The sequence below is a fragment of the Molothrus ater genome, chromosome 15, assembly GCF_012460135.2.
Source record: "Molothrus ater isolate BHLD 08-10-18 breed brown headed cowbird chromosome 15, BPBGC_Mater_1.1, whole genome shotgun sequence".
In the NCBI taxonomy this organism is placed as follows: domain Eukaryota; kingdom Metazoa; phylum Chordata; class Aves; order Passeriformes; family Icteridae; genus Molothrus; species Molothrus ater.
Genome location: NC_050492.2, coordinates 7,405,943 through 7,426,942, shown reverse-complemented (window position 1 = coordinate 7,426,942; position 21,000 = coordinate 7,405,943). Strand labels below are relative to the sequence as shown.

At 43.7% G+C, this 21,000-nt stretch overlaps 1 protein-coding gene across 1 annotated transcript; it reads left to right on the top strand.

The window, feature by feature from the left end:
- Positions 1–222: 222 nt before the first annotated feature.
- PTTG1 (PTTG1 regulator of sister chromatid separation, securin) lies at positions 223–4,389 on the top strand. The gene is made up of 6 exons (XM_036391651.2): positions 223–312; positions 1,052–1,154; positions 1,453–1,631; positions 2,326–2,404; positions 3,151–3,300; positions 4,237–4,389. The coding sequence occupies exons 2-6, from the start codon at positions 1,073–1,075 to the stop codon at positions 4,314–4,316; spliced, it is 570 nt and encodes a 189-aa protein (XP_036247544.1). The 5' UTR covers positions 223–312; positions 1,052–1,072; the 3' UTR covers positions 4,317–4,389.
- Positions 4,390–21,000: the final 16,611 nt, after the last annotated feature.

The following is a 21,000-nucleotide window of genomic DNA, read 5'->3' as shown; positions in this document are numbered from 1 at the left end:
TCACTTCCGGATCCCGGCCCGCTCCCCCTCCCTGTTTACCTGCCGGGCCGTAGCGCCGCCCCACAATGCCCCGCGGTACGCGCACTTCCGGGGCGGAGCCGCCTCCCCGTGCCCTGCCCTGCCCGCCCCGCCCCGGAGCTCGCGTGCGGCCGCGGGCTCAGCCAATCGGCTGCCGCGCGTGGGTCGAAGCGGCCAATGGGCGGCTCGGGGCCGGTTTAAAAACCGGCGCCGTTGGACGTCAGGGTGCACTGAGGTGTTTGAGAGCCGCTCAGCTTTTGTAGCTCTGGGCTTTCCTGTGCTGTCGCTTTCTGGGTGAGCTGAGGGTTCGGGGGTAGGGCCGGACTGGGACTTTGCATCGGGCTTTGTGCTTCAGGCTGTACAGAGAAAAGCAGTAAGGCTGGGAAGGGTTTGGGGCGCAGCTGTGATGAGGAGGGGCGGGGGCCATGCTCAGCCTGGAGAAGAGGAGGCTCAGGGGGGCTTTATCGCTCCCTATAATCACCTGAAAGCACGTTCAGCCAGGTGGAGATCGGTGTTTTCTCTCAGACAACCAGCAGCCGGACAAAAGGAAATGGCATCAAGCTGTGCTGGGGGGGATTTAAGCTGGCCATTAGGAAGAATTCCAGACAGAAAGGGTGGTTACACATTAGAAAGGGCTGCCCGGGGGGTGGTGGAGTCACTGTCCCTGGAGGCCTTTAAGGAAAGGCTGGATGCGGCACTTGGTGCTATGGTGGTGTTTAGGTTGGACTCGATTATTTAGAGATCTGTTCCAGCCTCACTAACTGTGATTCTGAGTTTTCCTGCATTCCTCTGTAATGAGGAATTGCATGTTCACCTGCGTAATGGCAGCAACGAGCACTAAAAGTGCCTTCAGACCTGAGGGGTTTTAGCTGGCCTGCTGTATAACGGTGGGAAGTAGGGGTTTGTTCCCTTGTCCAGAGACCAGTATGTGACAGCTCTGTTATTTTTAATGGGGCTTGCTTAAAAAGTGTGTTGTGATGAGACAAATGATAAAAAATGCTTTCTTTCCCTTTTTCCTCTCTGGACTCTACAGGGTAGCCTCATCCATCTGAAGATGGCAACTCTGATCTTTGTTGATCAGGAGAACAGTGAACTTCATGCTCCCAAGAGTCAGCTGAAGCTCCCTTCAGGATCTTGTGCGTATTTGCTGCCCTGAGCCAGTAAGGGATCAAGTGAAGGGCATAAATCACATATTTTTTTCAGTGCTTTTAATGGTAATAGTTTTCTATTCATAAATCCACTTACCCAACCCATTCTTCCAAGCTCATCAGTTGGTATAAAATTGAAGATAACTCTGTGCTTTTGTCATAAGTGTGGCTTATGAGTTATAGATAGTGAAAAGTAATTTCCATGATAGCTACTTTGCCAGCATGTCCACTTACTTAGGCAAACTTTAGGGTTGCTGATTGCTTTTTTTCTTCCCCCCCATTCCAGCAAAAGTCTTAGCTGAAAGAAAACAAGTTAACACTCCACTTCCTAAAAAAGCAATCAGTACTTCTCCAGTCACAACTTGCTCTGTCAGAAAGGCTCTTGGAAATGTGAATAAAACTGAAGGAGTCATGAGCAAGATGGATAAGCTAAAACAGAAAAATCAGCCTTGCACTGTGAACAAAGTGAGTACAACACACTTATGCTGGGGAGGAGGGGAAATCCATAATTTACCTGCTGTGATTTGCTGGTAATGAAAAATCTAAAAGAAAAACAAAACCAATTCCTTGCTGCCAGTTGACTAATGCCTTGCCAGTCCCAGAGCAGTGGTAGCCCTGCTTTCCCACCAGTTTTCCTTGCTGAGATGCCATGGATGCTCAATATGGGCTATCCCAGCTGGGTCAGCTGTCCTGGCTGTGCTCCCCCAGCCTCCTCACTGCTGGGGTTGTGAGGAGCAGAGGAGGCCTGGACTGTGCAAACACTGCTTGGCAATAGCTGAAAGACCTATTATATACATTTCATCATGAATCCAAAACATGGGCTCATATGACTTGCTAGGAAGAAAAAGAACTCTATCCTGCCTAAAAGCAGGGCACCTATGTAGATGGTTCTAGAGAAAATAGTCTGAGTTTGTCTTAATTACATCTTAAGAGTTACCTGTTCTAGTGCAGTCACATAGAGTACTGCACTGCATAAACTCAGCTGAAACATTTGCCCATCTTCATCTTATTTGTGTGGAAGGCATTAGAATTTAGGCCTGAGTGAGAAAAGTATGACAGGTATGCTTGTCTGTAGACCTGAACAGCACAAGAAAGCCACTACAGATATTCTACAGCAGCTCAGATAATGTTACTTCCTCTTTTTATGCCTAACAACAAGACTGGATTAGAAAGCTGCCATACAGTGGCTGAAGAAGATTGGCCAGAAATAGAAAATATGTTTCCTTTGGATCCTCAAGGTAAGAACTATTGATGTAATCATTCAAATTAGCAATAAGGCTTTAATGAGTGGCTGGCACTGTTGTGAGAATTTGTCCAAGCTACTGTGGCACACAAGCCAGCACTGCATTTCTCCTGAGTCTTTTCTGAAACACAAAGGCTGCTTTCTGCTTCTGAAGTACTTAACCAGGAATGAGGTGGTGTTTCTAACAGTAATGGCTCTGCCTCAGATGTGTTATTCTGAGTCTTATTGTGGTGACAGGAAACATAGCCAGGTAGTAGCTTAGTTCATTAAGTAGTGACTAGTAGCTAATAGCTAATAGGCTATTTGAAGGAATACAGAAAAGTGTGCCAAGATTTCTAACTGAAGAGATTCCTTCTGCTCTAGGATATAAGAGTTGAAGATGAAACTTCTAAAGTTGTTCTTAGGCCAGCCCATTTCATTCTCAGTCCTTCAAAGTGTGTCCTTAACTTTCCTCTTCATGTGTGCAAACTACTGTGCCAAAGACTGCTGTGTTGATGAACTCTACATGCTTTGCTTGCTGAAGTTACTAACTGCTGTACATTAGCAGTTCCATTAGGCAGCCTAGTGTTTCCATCAGGGTTGGTGTATGGGATTTCATGCACAACTGAAAGGTGTAACTGCAAGTAAATACTCCATAAGAGGAGACTGTTGTGGTGTTTTAGATTGGCTCCTATTTAATGTAGTCTAGAAGAGTTTGCAGCTTCCCAGGCTACTGCACACTTAACAGTCTTTCTTAAACAGACTTTGAGAGTTTTGCTCTTCCTGAAGAATACAAACTCAGCAATATCAACCTGTGTGGTGTTCCCCTCATGGTATTTGAGAGGACATATGACAGATGTGTGAACGTGGCTTCTTCCCCAGTGAAGACTGAAGAGATTTCATGGGAATCCAGTAAGTGGAAACTTTGCAGACTTTCAGTACACACAATGCTCATCAGTGGTTAGAGCAAAAAGCCAGCTGGCTGCAGCAGTGAATTGCTGCTGCTGTCTGAGCCACCAGAGCAGTGCACCAGTGTCAAACAGCTTCTGCTGTGTAGCCAAGCTCAGTGTACCTGGCCAAGGCTGCCAGGTCAGGCAATTGTCTCAGAGTGGTGTCACTGACTTGTGGCTTAACCCAGCTGCAGCCAAGCACCACACAACTTGCTCCCCTGCTGTGGGATGGGGAAGAAATCAGAAGAGAGAATGTGAAAAAACCTCATGCTTTGAGATAAAAGTAGTTTTGATAACTAAAGCAAAAGCCATGCATTTAAGAAAAGCAAGACAAGGAATATTCAGTTCCCTTCAATATCCTCACAACAGCAAGGCTTCATCTCATGCAATGGTGGCTTGGGAAGACAAGTGCCCTAACTCCAAATGTCTCTCCTTTCTTCTCCCCTCAGCTTTGTCTGCTGAGCATGGCACCATATGGTCTGGGATATCCCCTGGGCCCCTTGGGATCAGCTGTCCTGGCTGTGCTCCCTTCCAGGTGCTTGAGCACTCCCAGCCTCCTCCTCACTGGTGGGGTGGGGAGCAGAAAATGCCTTGACTGTTGCTGAGCAGTGCTCACACAACTAAACCATCCCTGAGTTATCAACATTTGTGCTTCCAGCACAAATGCAAAACACAGCCCATACCAGTGGCTGTGAGGAAAATTAACTCTCCAGTGAAAAGCACTGAGCAATCTTTTGTGGTGCATTGCAAACTGATCAGTTTGGTGGCATTGACTTATACAATGAAGCAATATTTCCCTTGCTTATTCAACAGGTTTATGCAGAGCTGCTGGGAGCTAGCTTATGTTTGTGTGCATTCTGAGTTTGAGAAACTGATTTGATTTATTTCTAAATTTCAGACTTGCTACAATCAACTGCTGACTTCCTTGCTACCCTGGATGAGATCATTGACATGCCACCTCCACTATATGATGACTAATGTGTGCTCTGAAATTTCTTTTGAGGTCCAATTTCATAGAGTTCTGTATTTAAATAAAGGCTAGTTTAACCTATATACTATTGTACTTTTACTTTTCCTATATTGTACTTTTACTTTTCCTACAGTGAGCCCAACATGTAGGTAGCAAAATAGAGCTTTGAGGAGGAGATTCTGACAAGCAGGTAAAGCAGAGCCTGGATAACTCCTAAGCAAGGCTCTGAAGCACTGTTGTCACCTCATCTAGGAGCTGGTACCTGCAGGTTGGAGTGTGTGTGACAGGTTGAAGTCCTTCTTGATCCATCAAACATGCAATGGTTTGAACCAATTTGTGTATCTAGTGTAAAGCAAGCACTAGAGCTGTTATTCTTCTGATGTTTTCACTTTGAACCTGTTTGCCCTTCACAGCAGCTGAGGTGGTGTGTGTTGGGTTCTTATGCAGCTGTAGATGCTTATTGCAGAAAAGTGCCTGTAACTGAGGCACTGAATGTGGTTACACAGTGCCATCACATGGCCTGTTGGTAGGCAGCACACAGGTAAGAAGACATTGGTGTGTGAGGCCCCAGAGAGCAGAGGTATGAGTCACAGTATGGCTATGACTTTAACATGAATTTAGGTAGTAACTGTTTGTATGTCTAGACACCACACTGGGAGAGTGGCACTAGTACTTCGTTTGTGTTATGGAAGTTTATCAGGGTGAAATGAGATTTTTTTGTTACTTTGAAATACTCACTATGATCAAGAACCTAGATCTTTTTGTACAATCAAATAAATAAGGCTTTTGTACCATGTCCACATGTGTGTATACACATGCACATTAAAAAATTTAAAACATGCTTGCAGAATTTCATAGTGAACTGAACAAGTATTTGCATAGTGTTTACAAAGGTAATGATTAAATCATTTCAGATTCACAGGCCTCTTGGTACTGATAGACTTTAATCTTGGAGCTAAAATACTTGTTATTTGTGGGGCTGGTGGAATGGGTTTGCAGAAAGATGGGGTAAGTCAGGCTTGGGAATATTGGTGGTCTGTCTGCATAGGGATGTGGTGTAGAAAAGAAGATGGTAGTGGTAGGATTAAGTAAATTGTTTGCTACAGTGAAACTCATCTCAGGCTTTTTGCTCTCATTAGGATTTCTGACTAATGCAGGTTGACGCTTTTGCTTTTACAAAGCTTAATTTTATGAACATTCATTGGAAAGTTCCACTTGTTTCAGCTGGCTTTTATTTTCCTCATTTACTTTTCAACTCTGACTGAGATTAAAGGGAAATGCACATTCCTGGGACAAAGCTGTGGTGAGACTCCATCTGTGGGTGGAATTTCCTGCTCTTGGTGACTCCAAGGTTCCCATCAGTCACAAGGTACTGTCTTCTCTTTGGAAAATGTAAGCTCATGGCCTCAGAGCTGGCCTCACCTGCTGGGTGTCAGCCCATGAAGTGCTGGCACAGGAGCACTGGGAATTTTGTATTGCTTCAGGTAGGTGTTAACACTGACTTCTACTGGTGGCTAAAAACAATCAACTTCTTTTACTGCTTTAATGTTGCGATGGCCCAGACACCTCTTCATAATTACTAAGTTATATTTTCTCTTGGGATTTTATCAAGATAACTGACTTGAGCAACTTGAGCTCAAAATGTTGTTTGAGTACTTAGTTCCACAACAGTGATCTTACTAAAAACTGTTTCTAATGTTTGGGTTTACTTGCTTGATCAGTTTATGCTTCCTGCAAAGATCTGAGATATTGGGGATTGTAAATGCATGGCTGTAATGAAAATGAATGCTTGTGTAGTGGCAGCCTTTAATAGACCTCATGGGTACATAATTGGCAGCTCAGGATTGTAATGGAATGCACAGAGTAGGGACTTTTTCAGTGGGTTATCACTCTGCAAAAGAACTGTGCTCTTCCTGTGAGACTCTCTTGAAGCCCTTACCTGAACTTCTGTAAGGAGAGTTTGGAGATGCACATGAAGAGTCTCTTAGCAGGCTCAGTAACTTCAGTGCACATCAGACAATCCATCCTGTGTGCAGAGTTCTGGCAGTGGGTGGCACCATGGTAACAGCCTTGTTCGAGCTGCTCCTCCTGCAGCCTGAAATCGCTGCCGTGGTGCTGCATGCCTTTGGTACCTCGCACACGGTGTAGGTGGCTGTGATGGCTTCATCGCCTCATTAGTGGGAGATGGAGGATACGAGTGGGCACGAAGGTATTCAGAGTGCCTTTACCCTGTGACTACAGGGAGCAGTCCATCAGCCAGGCACTCTATCTTCCATTGTTTAAAAAGAACAGAAATGAGAAGCCTGCAGGCAACTGGTCTCTCTAGGGTTAGCAAAGCCATGAATCTCGTAGCTTCTGCACAAAACCCATGGCTTCTTCCACACAAAACTTCATAGCTCTTAAAACTGTTAATGTGCCCCAGAATACACTATTTCTGCTTTATTGCTGCCTGCACGAAGTCCCTGCAGCGTGAGTGTAACTAAGCAGTACTGCTGCCTCTTCCCTGGAGCCTTTTCTCCCTGTTAGGAGGGAGTGACCCGTACCGAGCCCAGGGACCCGTGGGTGGCAGAGGGGATGCGGGGGGAACGATGAGGCCCTGGCAGGCGGCGTTGTGCGGCCGCAGCAGCCGTGACTGCGAGCGGGAGCCCCGGCTGCGGGGAGGCCGGGGACGCGGGACAGCCCCGCGGTACTCGCTGGAACCGGGGACGCGGGACAGCCCCGCGGTACTCGCTGGAACCGGGGACGCGGGACAGCCCCGCGGTACTCGCTGGAACCGGGGACGCGGGCGCTGCAGCCTCAGGCCACCTCTTTCTGGGGCCACAGCAATCCGTGTGTAACACGGATCCCAGCGAGACCCAGAGCTCTCCTGGACGCGGCATGCACAGCCTTGTCTTCCCGCAAGGCAAAGCCTGAGCCTCTCTGCAAAACGCAAGCAGAGCTTTCCCTGTGAGCGGGGCCAGGGCGGTGGCTGCACAGTCACTGAGCGGGCCTCTCCCCGTTTGTTACTTTACTTTTTTTCTCCACTGCTGCTCAAATTTCTTCTGACATCTAAGCAAGATGCTGTATTGGTCTTCTGTAAATAGCCATCTGCTGGATGTGAGTGGGTTTTAGGAAAAACCCCTGGAAATATTCCCTTTTCCCGGAGTGTTTTCCCAGCTGCGGCGTGCATGTGCCCCGGGAAAGGTGTGGAGAAGAGGAGCCGTCCCTCAGTGCAGCGAGTCGGGCTGAGCCGGGGCTGGCAGTGCAAACCTTCCCCTCTTTGCTCTCTGCTGCGCTGTCCGCAGAGACACGGCCCAAATGTGCTCCTGGCCCTGCAGCAGGGGCTGTTCCTGGGGCTGTTTCAGGGCAATCCCGACCGCAGGGCCCCGGCAGCCCTCAGCTCGGCACGGCAAGCGGAGCTCTGCAGCTCCCCCAGCCCGTGGGGTGGGTGGGTATCGCGGCCGGTGTCCCTTCCGAAGGGACAGGCTGGGCTCCGGGCAGCTGTGCTGGGCAGGGACACAGAGATGGCTCCGTGTGTGACAGCGACAGGCTGGGCTCCGGGCAGCTGTGCTGGGCAGGGACACAGAGCTGGCTCCGTGTGTGACAGCGACAGGCTGGGCTCCGGGCAGCTGTGCTGGGCAGGGACACAGAGCTGGCCCCCTGTGCTGCTGAGCCATCGTGTGTGACAGCGACAGGCTGTGCTCAGGGCAGGTCGCAGCGCCCTCTGTGCCGGAATGTCCCCATCTGGGAACATCTGATTCCAAAACAGGGGTGTTTTCTTTGCCTGTTCTTCAACGTCTCTATGACTGAGTTTTGGAATGAGAACAAAAAGCAGAGAAAACCAAGCATGAATCAGCTATTATTTGGCTTCAGTTTTCTGTAAGGCCAGGTGACCAAAATCATTCCAGCTTCAAGAATCAATAAATTAACATCATGTTTAACTCACCTATCATCAGGTTCTTTAATCAAATATAAGGTGCTGCTGGATTTATTAGTTCAGAGGATTTTGCACTTCAGTCAGCATGATGGCAATCTACTTTTAAAAATGCATTTAACCACAATTGGTTTTCTGGTACCTGCTGCTTGTGAAAACTTCAGGCAGCAGAAATAAGTTGTGATTCTCTTTGATGAATTCTGCTTATTTTTAGGGAATGTATCAAGTTCTGTTCACCTAAACATATCCAGTAGCAAACAATACTTTTTTCTGAACTTCTTCTCAGCTTGAAAGTTTTGTCTGTACTGTTTTCTTCCTGAGGCTGTTTAGGTGTTGTTTAGTCCTTGTCCATCACATTCCTTCTTAAATGATACACAACCTTTGAGAGCTGTTTTTAGCAGCTGTGTGTTGCTTTGCTGGGAGTAGAGCTTATTATGTTCTCCTGGATTTTGTAAAGGAGCTTATACATTTTTTTAAGATATTTAAAATTGTCAGTTAAAGGGTCCCCTTTTATGAAACCAAGAATTCTAATTGCAAAGCTGACTTAAAAAACCTTGCTATGTAAAGTAGTTTACAAAACTTCATTTTGTAAATGCAATGCGTCCTGGTTCTAAGAGGGTGCTGACCTCTCAAAGCATGTGTGAGGGAAAAAAAAAGCCAAAATGAAAATGAGAGTGGGAACATTCCTGTGGAAATATTTATTCCAACAGCACAGCACTTTTCTAGGAATGATTATTGCACTGGAAGATATTCAAAACTTGCAAGTTGCAACTAGGTTCTGGATTTTACTTTTTACCTTCTACCCAGTCTTGCTCCAGCCTTATTTTGTTCAGATAACAAGTTCTTAACAGCTTCCTTCAAGGATTAAAAACCTCCTCCTGAAGTTCTTTCTTCTGTGCATAGCTTCCCATGCCTTAGTCTGAGTTTCTTTTGAAACTAGGAAGGATCTGGAAATGCTTTGCATTGAGATCTAGTTGCTTTGAGGGAGCTCATCTTATTCTTCAGTTGTGTCTTGGTTTCCCCACATGGTGTATGTGACCATGCTGTGATTAAGTCTTTTGCTACAGTGATTTGATTGCTTTAGAGAAGATTATTACAGGAAAAGCTGACAGGCAAGGGCCTTTTCTAGTGCTGGAACCCAGCCAATTCTGTCTGTCCTTCTCCATTTTTTTTTTCAGTTGGAATTAGCATCCTAGTTTTCTGATTAATACAGAGAGCAAAACATCATTTGTTCTCCTAATATCTTCAACAACAAGTTTGAAACCGAGGACAACACATAGGAACCAAATGCATCATGTGTGGAACAGCTAATTCTTTAAGTATTCTACCCACTTTTGGAATCTGCAAAAGTTGGTGGGGGTTTGTTATCCATGTAGGGTTTCAGTGCTTGTGTGACTGTCCAGGCTTAAGGCCCAAATATTGTTCCTGGCACTGCATCCAGGAGTGCAACATTTTTATATGATGGGGAATGCTGTCCAGTATATAGAGTTTAATTTTAACTCCGCCTGTGTGACTTCCCTACCTAGGTTCTATTTCTGGATGTAATTTTTATGCCTGGAGGTTCACTTAAAAAAGGACTGGAGCCTCTTTTGTACCTATCCCCAAAATGCAGATCCTCAGAACTGCTGCTATAATATGGCATAATAGCTCCTGCTGAGATGGGGTGGCACTGCTGGCTTGTGGCTCTTCTGTTTGCTGTAGATGAATTCTCTGATGAACATCTGTTCCTAGGCAAGCAGCTAGAGTCCTCTCCACCCCTAAGCTAAGATGCTCCTTGGCCTCCTTATCCTGTGGAGGCTGATGGGACCATTTCCAGAGCAATTTTGTCTCGTGTGAAACGCAGGCAGAGTGGGATGGTAGCTGAGGAGGAAGTGTTGGTGTTTCTATTTCCAACAGAAAGTACCTAAATGAGTGTGTGAGAGGCCAGGATTCAGATTTCTGATGCTCGAGGGGACTTGCAATCCCACTCACAGCTGAGCTGTTCTGGAGACTCCTTTAACTGCTCCTGAGCAGGGCTGCACAGGAGGCCTTGGTGTGCCTGGGCAGGGCTGGGAGGGGATGGGCTGGTGCCTTCGTGGTTAGGGCTGCAAGAAGGAAGACTGGTTAGCAGACAGTCCTCTGGATGGATAAAATCTTCCCTCCTTTGGGCTGTGGTTGGAGAAGAGGAGTCTCTTTTCCTTTCTGTTCCTGCCTGCTGATGTGTTCTGCTCTCAGGCTCCTCACTCTGGTGCTGGTGCCTGGCTCCCTGTCTGTGCCTGCCTGTCTGTGGTGAAGGGGTTTCTGTTTGCTGTCCCTCCTGCTCAGGGCTGACTCACTTCCTGCCTTAGTAACTCACTTGAAACCTTCCTGTTTTCTGACTTCTGACTGCAGAGTGAAGCTGTTTCTGAAGCTTGTGAGAGAAATTGTACTGGGCTGCCTGGTGCTACTTTGCCTCGTTTTCTTTTCCCTTGAGCTGGCTGACAGGGGAATGTTTTTACCTGTTTAAATGCTGCATTCATCTCAGGGAGCACTGTTTGTCTCAAGGGCAGGGTGCAGGCAGCCTGAGGACTTGTCCCAGGGAGGGAGGCACGAGAGGAGATGGGGGCCAGGATGTAGGGTTGGGAGCAGATCTCTGGGTGCCCTGTGGTTTGTGTGGGGTCTGGCTGTGTTGCACTCACTCTCAGACTCTTGTTTTCACAGATGTTAAAGCCAGTTGCAGGAAAATAATTAAGGGAATGATAAACCCGAGTAGAACAACTCTGACAGGTTTTAAGGCCCGGGGACAAGCAATCAGGCTGTCAGGAGGGACACAGGGCAAAGCTGCAGGGGCTGTGGGCTGTTCTGGCAACAGCCCAGCCCTCTGTGCCACTGTGGAGCAAAAATCTTCTCTTAGGATAAGAAATATGTGCATGTACATGCACTCATGTACACAAACAGGCTCTAGGGGGAAGGTTAATGCCTCTGTATGAATCTCTGCAGGCATTTCCTACTGGGAACATTTCCCAGTTTAGAAAAACATCTCATGGAGGGTGCTGCAGCTCTCCTGTCTTGGCATGTTCCTCTCTCTTTTGTGAGCCCTGTCTGTGAGCAGAGCTCTGGCTTCTGGAGGCTGCACAGGTGATCAGGAGCACACAGAAGAGCCATTTCTACCATCCCCTCTCCTTTCTGCTACCCAGGCAGGCCTGACAGCTCTTCAATGCTTGCATAAGAGGTAGGAGCACAGTGTCCTAATTTATATGCCTGTCACAGTGGGTGGTGAAATGGCTAATCAAATCCTACCTGGCTCGTGATATGACCATAGCCTTTGTAAATATGCCAAGTGCTCCATGAAAGGTGCATGATTTATAAAGCATTTCCTCAGTTTCTCTGTCAGCTCAAGCTCTCTTCAATGTATTAGGGGTTAAAGCAATGAGACAGAAATCAGAGGGAGAGCTCATAAAATTTGTGAGTCAATTCAGCTTAAAGAAACCAGACAAGCAGATGCACAAAAGTAAAGAATAATATATGTATGTGTATAAGGCTCTGTATAGCTAAAGACCCACAGCACTAACCTCTCAGGGGAAACAAAATGAAAGTTGCTTTTAAGAGTATTGAAGGAGAAATTCCAGTTTCTTCAAAAGTAATGAGGATTTTGCTGTAGTTTTCAGTGGGACTAAGCTCCAGCTTCTGTTGGAATTCATAACTCATACCTCACTGCCTGTCACAAAGAAATACTCTAAGCAGGGATGAAAGATTTATGAAAACATGCATGAAATGACTGTATGTCTACTCTGCTTTCTGAAGGCTGTATTTTTGTGGAAGATATTTTATATACAGGACATGATTTATCTCTGATGCCTGCATGTTTTATTCTTCTGTAAAGATTTTAACTACCCTTGGAGAGATCCTTCCTTCTGGGAGGACCTTCTCCCTCAGTGAAGGAAGGAAGGCAGCTTCTTCTGTTGATAAGGAACACAGTGAGCAGCAGTAAAGAGAGCAGAGAAGCTGGAATTATCAGGTGCTCTGGCACCTGGGCTGTGATTTAGTGTCCTTAAAATGCACTGCATCACCATGCATGTGGTTCTGAGAGTGCTGCACTCAGGGCTGTAGTGTTACCTTGTTTGGTTTAACACAATCTTTCCTCAAGAGATTCCAGCCACTCAATTAGGCTGAGATCTAGACTTCTTGTCAAAAAAGAAATTAACTTCAAAACTTTCCAGATGAGATGCTAAGATGATAATAAATGTCCTGACTGTCTGCTGTCAGGAGCAGCTCACAGCATGCTGCCAGTCCCTTCCACTCTGTAGTAACTTTCTTTACCTTGCTCCCCTGTTGGTCCCTGCATTTGTTTCACAAGCAAAGTGAAGAGCCTGTCCTGTCATCCTTGCCCTCTAAAGGCCTCTGTAAATGTTTTGGCTTTGCTGTTCACTTTCCTGCTTTTGCTTGGAGGATGTGCTGAGGGCTGAGGAAAGTGCTGCTCTCACCAAGGGACTTGGGTTCTGTTCAGCTGCTCTCTGCTTGAGATTATCCAGCTGTGACACATGCACACAATGACACCCACCTTCTGGGACACAGGAAACCTGAATTATCTTTACTTAAAGAACCAGCAAGGACATACTGCTCAGCAGGGAATGTATTAATTTAGTTCAGTGTCTTTTACAAAGAAGTTTTTAAATCTGAGACTGGAGAGAGAGTGAGGAGGCATTTTCAAAGTTGTACAAGTGAGCACTGCAAACACAGATGAATCCCAGCCTGAGATTTCACTGTTCCTCTCTTCCTGTGCAATGACTCATTCAAATCCATTTAAGCATCCTTATCAATAAGTCTTACTGGAGCCTTGGCTTCTCTATGTACAGTTGTGACCCAGGGCAGCATCTGAGAGCTCAGACAATGATATTTTTTAGCCCATCAGATCCTTCATGCTGCTGAAAAGCAAAATCCCAGTTTCACATTCTTTTAGGATCTCTGTTGTTATGTGGATATTAAAATGGTGAGTGGTTTTGTGTCTGAAACTCCTGTTCTAGTGGATTGTAACCTGTGTATTAGCCTAGTTGAAGATCTGTAAACCAGATCTTGGGATGAAACAAAAGATATTTCTACCCTGAGTATGTACTCACTAAGAGGAATGTGGTTATTAACAATAAATATCTTTCAAGTTTTCCTCTTCTCCAAGGTAGCTGGTAAATACCTGTGCATGCCTTTGTGGTAACCCTTGGGGCGAGTGCAGCAGAAAACATCAGAGCTGTCATGGAGAGTGTTTGATACAGCTTTTCTATGCTGCTGAGCTCTCTCTGCTTGCAGACATGCAGTACATGGGAAAATGCTCCCAGCTGCTTCCAGACTCATAGATGGAGTGCATTTCTTTGTCTTTAGGAGTTGTGTGTGAAGGAGAACCTCCTGGAATGTATCCTAGAAAAGTCCCCTGGCCTGACTGGGATGAAGACAACCAGTGGAGAGGGTGTGGTTTCCTGTGGGGGAGTCCTCACACAATACCCATGTGAACTGGAAAGTGTTGGAGGTGGTGGAGGTTTACTCTTCCAGGGCTAAATCTACAGGGTTAAATGCTGTCAACCTGTTCTGAGTCTGTGAATGGGGTTTGGAAAAAATCTGTCTGATGCCTGGCAAATAGGAGTCTACGTGGAGCAAAACAAGTCTTGTCACTGGCTAGCTTTGCCAGAAAAGCCCATGGGAGGGGTGGGCTTTGGAGTTTTAAGCAACCTTACTTTCTCAGAGACAATCTGCCTCATGTCAATGGTAAGCGACGTTGGAATGGAGTAGGAATCCGTGCTGCTGCTTCTGCTGTGTTTGTGGATAAATAAAAGTGGTAATTAACCAGATATCTCATTCCACTCCTTCTTAATAACCTGAACACATGCTCTGACCATCTTGGTGCAGATATAGAAACATAGATTTGTTTATGCTGGTATCAAACATCAGCCACATTGTTTTGGATGCACAGCTGTTAGGCTGCAAGTCTAATGCCTTCTCCTTTAGGGTCTCACTTTTTATTTAGACTTTAAAACTGTATTCAAATGAGGTTTTGACCGAAACTGAATCACTATGTACTTGAAAGCTAAAGAGCTTATCAGGCATCTGATAATGTTTTCAGGATTTCCCCAGATGAGACCGCGTAGTGTACAGACAGGAAGCCGAAGTATCGAGCGCCTGACCAGAGCTTCCTCCTGCGCAGGAGTGGGGGTTTCTCTGACTTGAGTCTTCACCCCTGCTGCATGCTCTGAGCCTTGAAACCTAAAGGATAAACAGCACCCGGCTGTCCCAGCTGAGCCCTCTGAGCACGGTGAATAATGGAGTGCTTCAGTGTGCCCCTCTTGCAAGGTCAGCAAAACAGGTCTCACCTCTGCCGGGCCGCGTTACCTCCCTGGCTCCTTATCAGCTCGGGAATCAGAGAGGGACTTTCCAGAGCTATGAACATGTGAGCTGCAGAGATGGAATGAACCCATATGCAAATCAGTTTTGATTCCCTTCCCTTTATAAAGTTAAAATGTTTTTGAGAGAGAATCAGATCCTGCAGAGTGTGGGAGTCCAAGGAGGTTACCTTGGGCTGGCAGTGCCTCGTCCCTGCTGTCTGTCCGTCTGTCTGCCTTTCCATTGTAGACAACAAAGTGTAGAATAGAAAATGAGAAATGCAAACCTGTGCTGATTGAAGAGGAGGAAAATGGAAGAAAAAAAGCTGAAGAGTGGGAAAAAGATAAAATAAAATGAATTTTGGGAATTCCACTGTGAGTAAGAGCCGAAAAAAACGTAAGCTGATTTATTACATGTTTGTCTTCTGCCTAAGTGCCAGTACACTTTGTATATGTGAAAGGTAATTTGCACATTAAAGATTGAATCAAAATGTCAACTTCTTCCTCAATTCCTCCAGTTTTGAACCAGGACAGTTCTGTCGGCTTTGATGGGTTTACATTCTGTAAATGCAACATAATGAATATCAAGTCTTTGAAGTAATTTTGAGTTATATTTATGCTAAAGCAATGAGAAATTCTGAATGACTTTTAAATACTGTTGTGTCAGGGAATCTGCACATTTTCTAGTGCTTCTCTTCACCATGCAGGAATTTTTTCTCTTGTCCTTCTAATGTTGTGACTGTTGTGGCTGTTGTGACTTTATTCCAAATGCAGTGGAATTCAGAAATAAGGGGTAGTGGTATCGTTATATGCATTAATATTTTCCTGAAATTGTGATTCGTATATATTCATTTTTTTTAAGTCTCTATCTTAACCGACTTAATAACAACTCTTTAAACAGGGAGAGGATGTGAGTTAATTGATGTATGTATTTTTTTCTTTTTATCAAATGCTACTGATTTAGAAACTACAATGTTTGGTTGTAGCCGAAGAGTTTGACTAGCTGTCCTTGGTTTTCTTTCGCATAAATTCTTTACTTTTTTGAAATGGTTTATTTTTATTTTTTGTATGTGCTTCTGGCTTATCTAAGCATCCAAATTTGCTTTGCAGCATGGAAAAAAAGGATGGAGAAATCTCCACTCTTCAGTGGTGGAATTTCCAACAAATTCCCTGTTGGGTTGGTGCAGGGAAGGGTTCCTGGAGTTTGCAGGATAAGGCAGCTCCCCTCCCTTCGCTAGAGTGATTAGACACAGGCAGTTGCTCTTTAATTTTTCTGATTACTTTGCTTACTGAAAAATACAGCTTTAACTGAGCTGAAATTATTTAAAAGCTCACCTGATTGCAGCAAATAGTCTTGGGTAAATAAGAAAAAGTAAAAAAGTAAATTTATTTTAACATTTTGAGAATTAAAATTTAATTTTTTTCTTTAAAAAAACTATTTGCATTTTTTTAATTTCTCACATGCAAAAATAATAATGGCAAAAGAAGAATAATTTTTTGTTTTAGGCCAAAATATATTATGTAATGTATCTCAAATGTATGTATTTTATTTTCAGAAAATAATTTTTAAAAATTATTCCAGATTTAACCAAATGACATTTTTCTGATGATTTCTTCCTCTTGGCTAGTGGATTAAAAATACTAATTGCCATAACTTTGTTGCATTTCATCTTCATCTGGGAGAATGTTGAAATGACTGTTTTTCTGTGGGAAATGGTGATGAAAATGTGAATTATTTTGATAAAATTTTCTGGTGTTTTTCAAATGTATTTTTCTCAGTCAAAATGAACACATTATCCATCTTTTCCCAAAATAGAGGATGAACATCAGTTTTCATGCTTGAAATAGATTTTATTTATCGTTGTTGAATCTATTCCCTAATTTCATGAACAAATCCAGCTGCTCTCTCTTCTGCAGCTTTTCAAATATCTGGACTCCATTTAATGTGCTTTGGGGTCAGGACTTCAGACAGTTGTTGGGTAAGCAGGGCCTGGAGTTCTTTGGGAGGGGAAGTTTGAGGATTGCCAGCATAGCAGGACAAGGGCCCAGGGTTCCAGGGGGGGACTGTTTTGCAAGACAGAGGTTTCAAATATATCAGTGACTGCCTGGGATGGTCTTGGGGGATTCATCAAGGAGAAGCCTGAAAAAATTGATTCAAAGCTGTTTTTAAACCTTTAATACACACTGGGTATCCAGGTCCTTGTTGGCAACTCTAGTGATCTTAAGTTATTAATGGAATCTTTAGTTGTAGACGACATACTTGCCTAAATATTCTGGATGTGATCGTGTTGAATCTAAATAACAACCTAAATTATTTTCTTTAAAATGAGATCTGATGAGTTCAGGGAGCAAGATGTAAAATTTTGACCAGGAGGTGAGTGTATCTGGCTGGCTGTAGGGGAGCATTCCTCAGCCTTTGGTAATGGATGCAAACGAAACAAAAATCTTGGACCATTTCACATGCACCTGCAGGCAGTCCTGGAAGCTTCCAGAAACCAACTCCCAGTTTGTCATGTTGTAAACACAGTGGGTCACGGCCTGGTTTGGGGCCTGGCAGCAGAGCTCACAGCCCCTGGGCTGAGCCATCCCATGGCAATGGAGCAGGGCTAAGGGCACAGCTCACTGCTCTCAGACTGGCAGTGCCGCTCTGCTCCGGCTCTTCCATTGTTCTGATATTACACTCGTTTATTTCAGTGCCTTAGGATTGACACAAACCACACGTGTATTGTTTGCTCTTTAGAATACTTTATTTTCAATAACTACAGTATAGTTACAATATAAATACAGGAACTTAATGTATTTTACGTGTTTATATAAAAAACTTGTTTGAAGAAATCTCTGGCTCCTAATGGATTACTAGCTTTGCAGTTGTTTATTACGCTGTTTTTCTCCAAGTAAATTCCTTGCTAGGTGATGATGACATTCCTTTTTTTAAATAATGGGAGGGTTATAAATATGTGATTAATTGATGTCTGCCTGTTTGTTTTTTAAGTGCTTACTCAGACCATTTTTCTGTTGGTAACATAGTATAGTAGTTATGTAGTGATAAATTCTGTAAGTATCTGCATACTTTCAACAGAAGAAACATTGCCAGTACTCTTGAGTCATTAAAAATACGTAAATTAGGAAGGAATAAGAAATGGTCATCCACTCTCTCCTGTTTGTTGTTTTTTCTATCTTCCTATTTTGGGTGTTTAGATTATTTCTGAAACATACTAATTAACCAGTCATTTTGAGCTCGTGCTTTTCCACTCCATTTATCAGGAATTAGTTCAGCTGAGCAGTTCCCACCCTGCTGGAGACAGCACATCTGTCACCTCCAGCATCTGCCCTGGGCACAGTTATCAGATATCCTGGCCAAGGAAAGAAGGGTCACTGGGTTTGGGTCAGCTCTTTGAAGAGTTAGGACTTTTCCTTTGTCCTCAGCCAGCTGGTGTGAAATTTCCTGTTTATTTACAGTAAAATTTTACTGCTGAAATTAGAATAGGTAGAGGTTGAGCAGTTGCAAGGGCTTTTAACATCTCAGTTCTCCTTGCCCTTGTTAGCACACTGAAAATTGGCTTTCCAGTTCCTTACATCTGGGCACTGTTAGTACAGCTGTTACTTCAGTTGTGTCAATGTGCACAGTGTGTGCTTCAGACTGCCACATTCTTCTACACTAAGTTTCATCCTCTCATCTGAAAGCATATGTAAAAAAGCCAGAACATGGAGCCCACAAAAGTTTCTATTTTTCAACACATAAAGCTTGGTGAAATTGTCTCCAGGGCTGTGACTTATTATGGCTGAGTATAAATGAAACTATACTATACTGTAACTAGACTGTAAGTAAATGGTATAGTGATTACTAAAAATAATACTTAGTATTAGAAGTCTTTATTATTGCTTTTAGCGAGAACTTTTTAAAAATAGGAAATAACTTTTCATTATGCCCTTTTGATACTAGTGTTTTTACTAGCTGTAATGTATATAGATGGCTGATAGTGTAAATGTTGTTTTTTCTTAGTGATTTATGCCTAGTGGGTGTGTATTTTGCCATGTAGTCTTTCTCCAAGTTAGTGAAAAAATGCAGAAATAATAAGTAAGTTCTAGGTCAAAAAATAACTTTCATTTCATATAAAAAAACAAAAAGGAATATACAATAATTTTTATCTTCCATGAAGGAAAATGGTTTGTTGCACAAAATACTGTGTTGGAAAATGTGATTAAATGGAAACAAGAGAATTGAACCTAAAGATAAGCAGAGAGAGATAATTCTACAGCAGAAGAAATTGAATGTTTTCTATTTGTGGAAGAGGCATTGGCAATAGAAATGTAGCTATCTCAAAATTAAAAATGCAGCCAGAAAACAACTGGAAGTTCCAGAAAGCATTTTGGGAACAAATGCACTTTTTTCTGGACAACTCAAAATATATGTTTGGGCTAATCTGATTCATCATGAGATGGGAAATTTTTATATATATTAAAAAATATTTAAATAATTATTTAGATATTTATATTTAAATATATATTTATATATTTAAATATAAAAATTAAATATAAATATGAATATATTTATATTGAAATAGATATTTATAATATAAGAATTAACCAGTCCAGATTTTTTTTTGTCCTCTGTGGTGTGGAAATAATGAAAGTGTCTGTGTAGTTGCCGGGCCAGAGGTGTTAAGGACCCTGTTCCATTTTTCATCCTGAAGGGTTCAGGGGAAGGAATATCTACAGTTCCTCATCTGGCATTGCCTGAGGTCTTCACTGATCTGGGGAGAGCCTGGGAGCAGGGTGTGCTTGGCACCAGCGTCTGTGTCTGATGGCAGCTGCTTGCTGCTGGCAGGGCTCAAGGGCAGAGCTTAGCTGAGGCTTTTCTTTGAGCCTGAGCTGAAACTTCAGCCTTGGGTTTTTCGTGGGTGAACATGATCTTTATAGAGCACAGAAAGATCTTCTGTGTGTGAGCACTCTGCCTGTAAACCTGCATATGAGCTGTACTGAGAGGGATTTACAGTATTAAAAATTAGGATATGGGCAGTGTTTGCCTTGCGCCTAAGCAGCAAAGACTTTCTTGTGGACCCCTAATGTGTGGCAGAGCTGCTGTGCTGAGAAAGGGAATGATGGAAGGAGACCTGCTGAGTGCAGAAAGGGTGGGATTGCTTTTGGTGGGAGGTCACCCCAGGTTAGAGAGAGAGCTCCCCACAGCTCAGCACCCCAGGCAGCTCCTTCAGGAACTGGAATTGCTGTGGAGAGCAGATGAGGCTGAGTGGGAAAAGGGTGAAATCAAAGAAATGGGTAACTTTTAAATTGAGAGGACCAAATATTTGGGTTTTAAAGGCTGAGCTCTGGGTTCATGGCACCAGCAGAGGTTTTCACAGCGTGAGGCTGGTCTGGGGCTGCTGCAGGGGATGCTCAAGGCAGACCTGCCCAGCGAGCAGAGCTCCCCTGCAGGACACTCTGGCTTTGCAGAGCACAGCCCATGGTCTGCACTGAAATTTCACAGCCAGCTCAGCTGAACCTGAGAGCTTCTGCTGGGCTCAGGTGTTTGCCTGCCTCTGGTGCCACTGTGCTCCTTTCTGGATGTGAGTTTTCCTCTTAAAAAAAAAAAAAAAAAATCAAAATTTCTAGAATATCTTCATCTTTCATTTCACCCTCTTGTTTCAACCACCCAGCTGCCAGTGTAGCTGTGAGACATGTATTTTTCTGCTAGCTGTGGGGAAAATGTATTTAATGAAATAATGGTCAAAAAGATGCTTTATGTTCTTAATGAAATAGGACCATATTCATATATTATTTCAAGTTCCCTATCTGTGTTAATTAATTACCACCCATGATGAGCTCATTTTGGTAGTGTCTGGATTTCATGTGAAGCTGGAGTAGGTAATTGACTGGTTAAAAGGCTTTAAAATCTCACTCTTTGGTTATATGTTTGGACAAATGCAGATGTTTTACTAAAAAGAAAGGTTTTAATGGCAGCATAGAGAATAAAAGTAAGGAATGGTAAGGAAAATGGAGAGAATTTACATATTGCAGTAACTTGATGGCTTTAAGATCTTTATGTTCTTTTCCTGTTAAAACATATTTAATTAAGAAGGAAGCTTATGGAAGAATAGTCTTCAGGCTGTTGACATTATTCAATCACTCTAAAAAGGTTTGCCTTTTGGTGTAGCAGTAAAACTTTATAGGATGATTGTCTATTAAGTATCTGTCCTGTAGGAATTGTTAAATCTGGTGTAATAAGATCTCCAAGCTGTGAGGTACTAAGGGACCTTGCTGGAATAGAACAAAATAATGTTTTTCCAAGAAGTAAATTTATGGCCCATTGGAAAGACTCGCCACCTCACTGCTCTTGCAAAGGCAGAACAATACGATTTTATGGGCTGTCTTCTTGTTGGGAAACGCATGAATTTAATCCTGGAGTGAGTGGGTTCTCAGAGGGAGGGAGTTATTCCTGGAAGGACAATGAAAGGATAG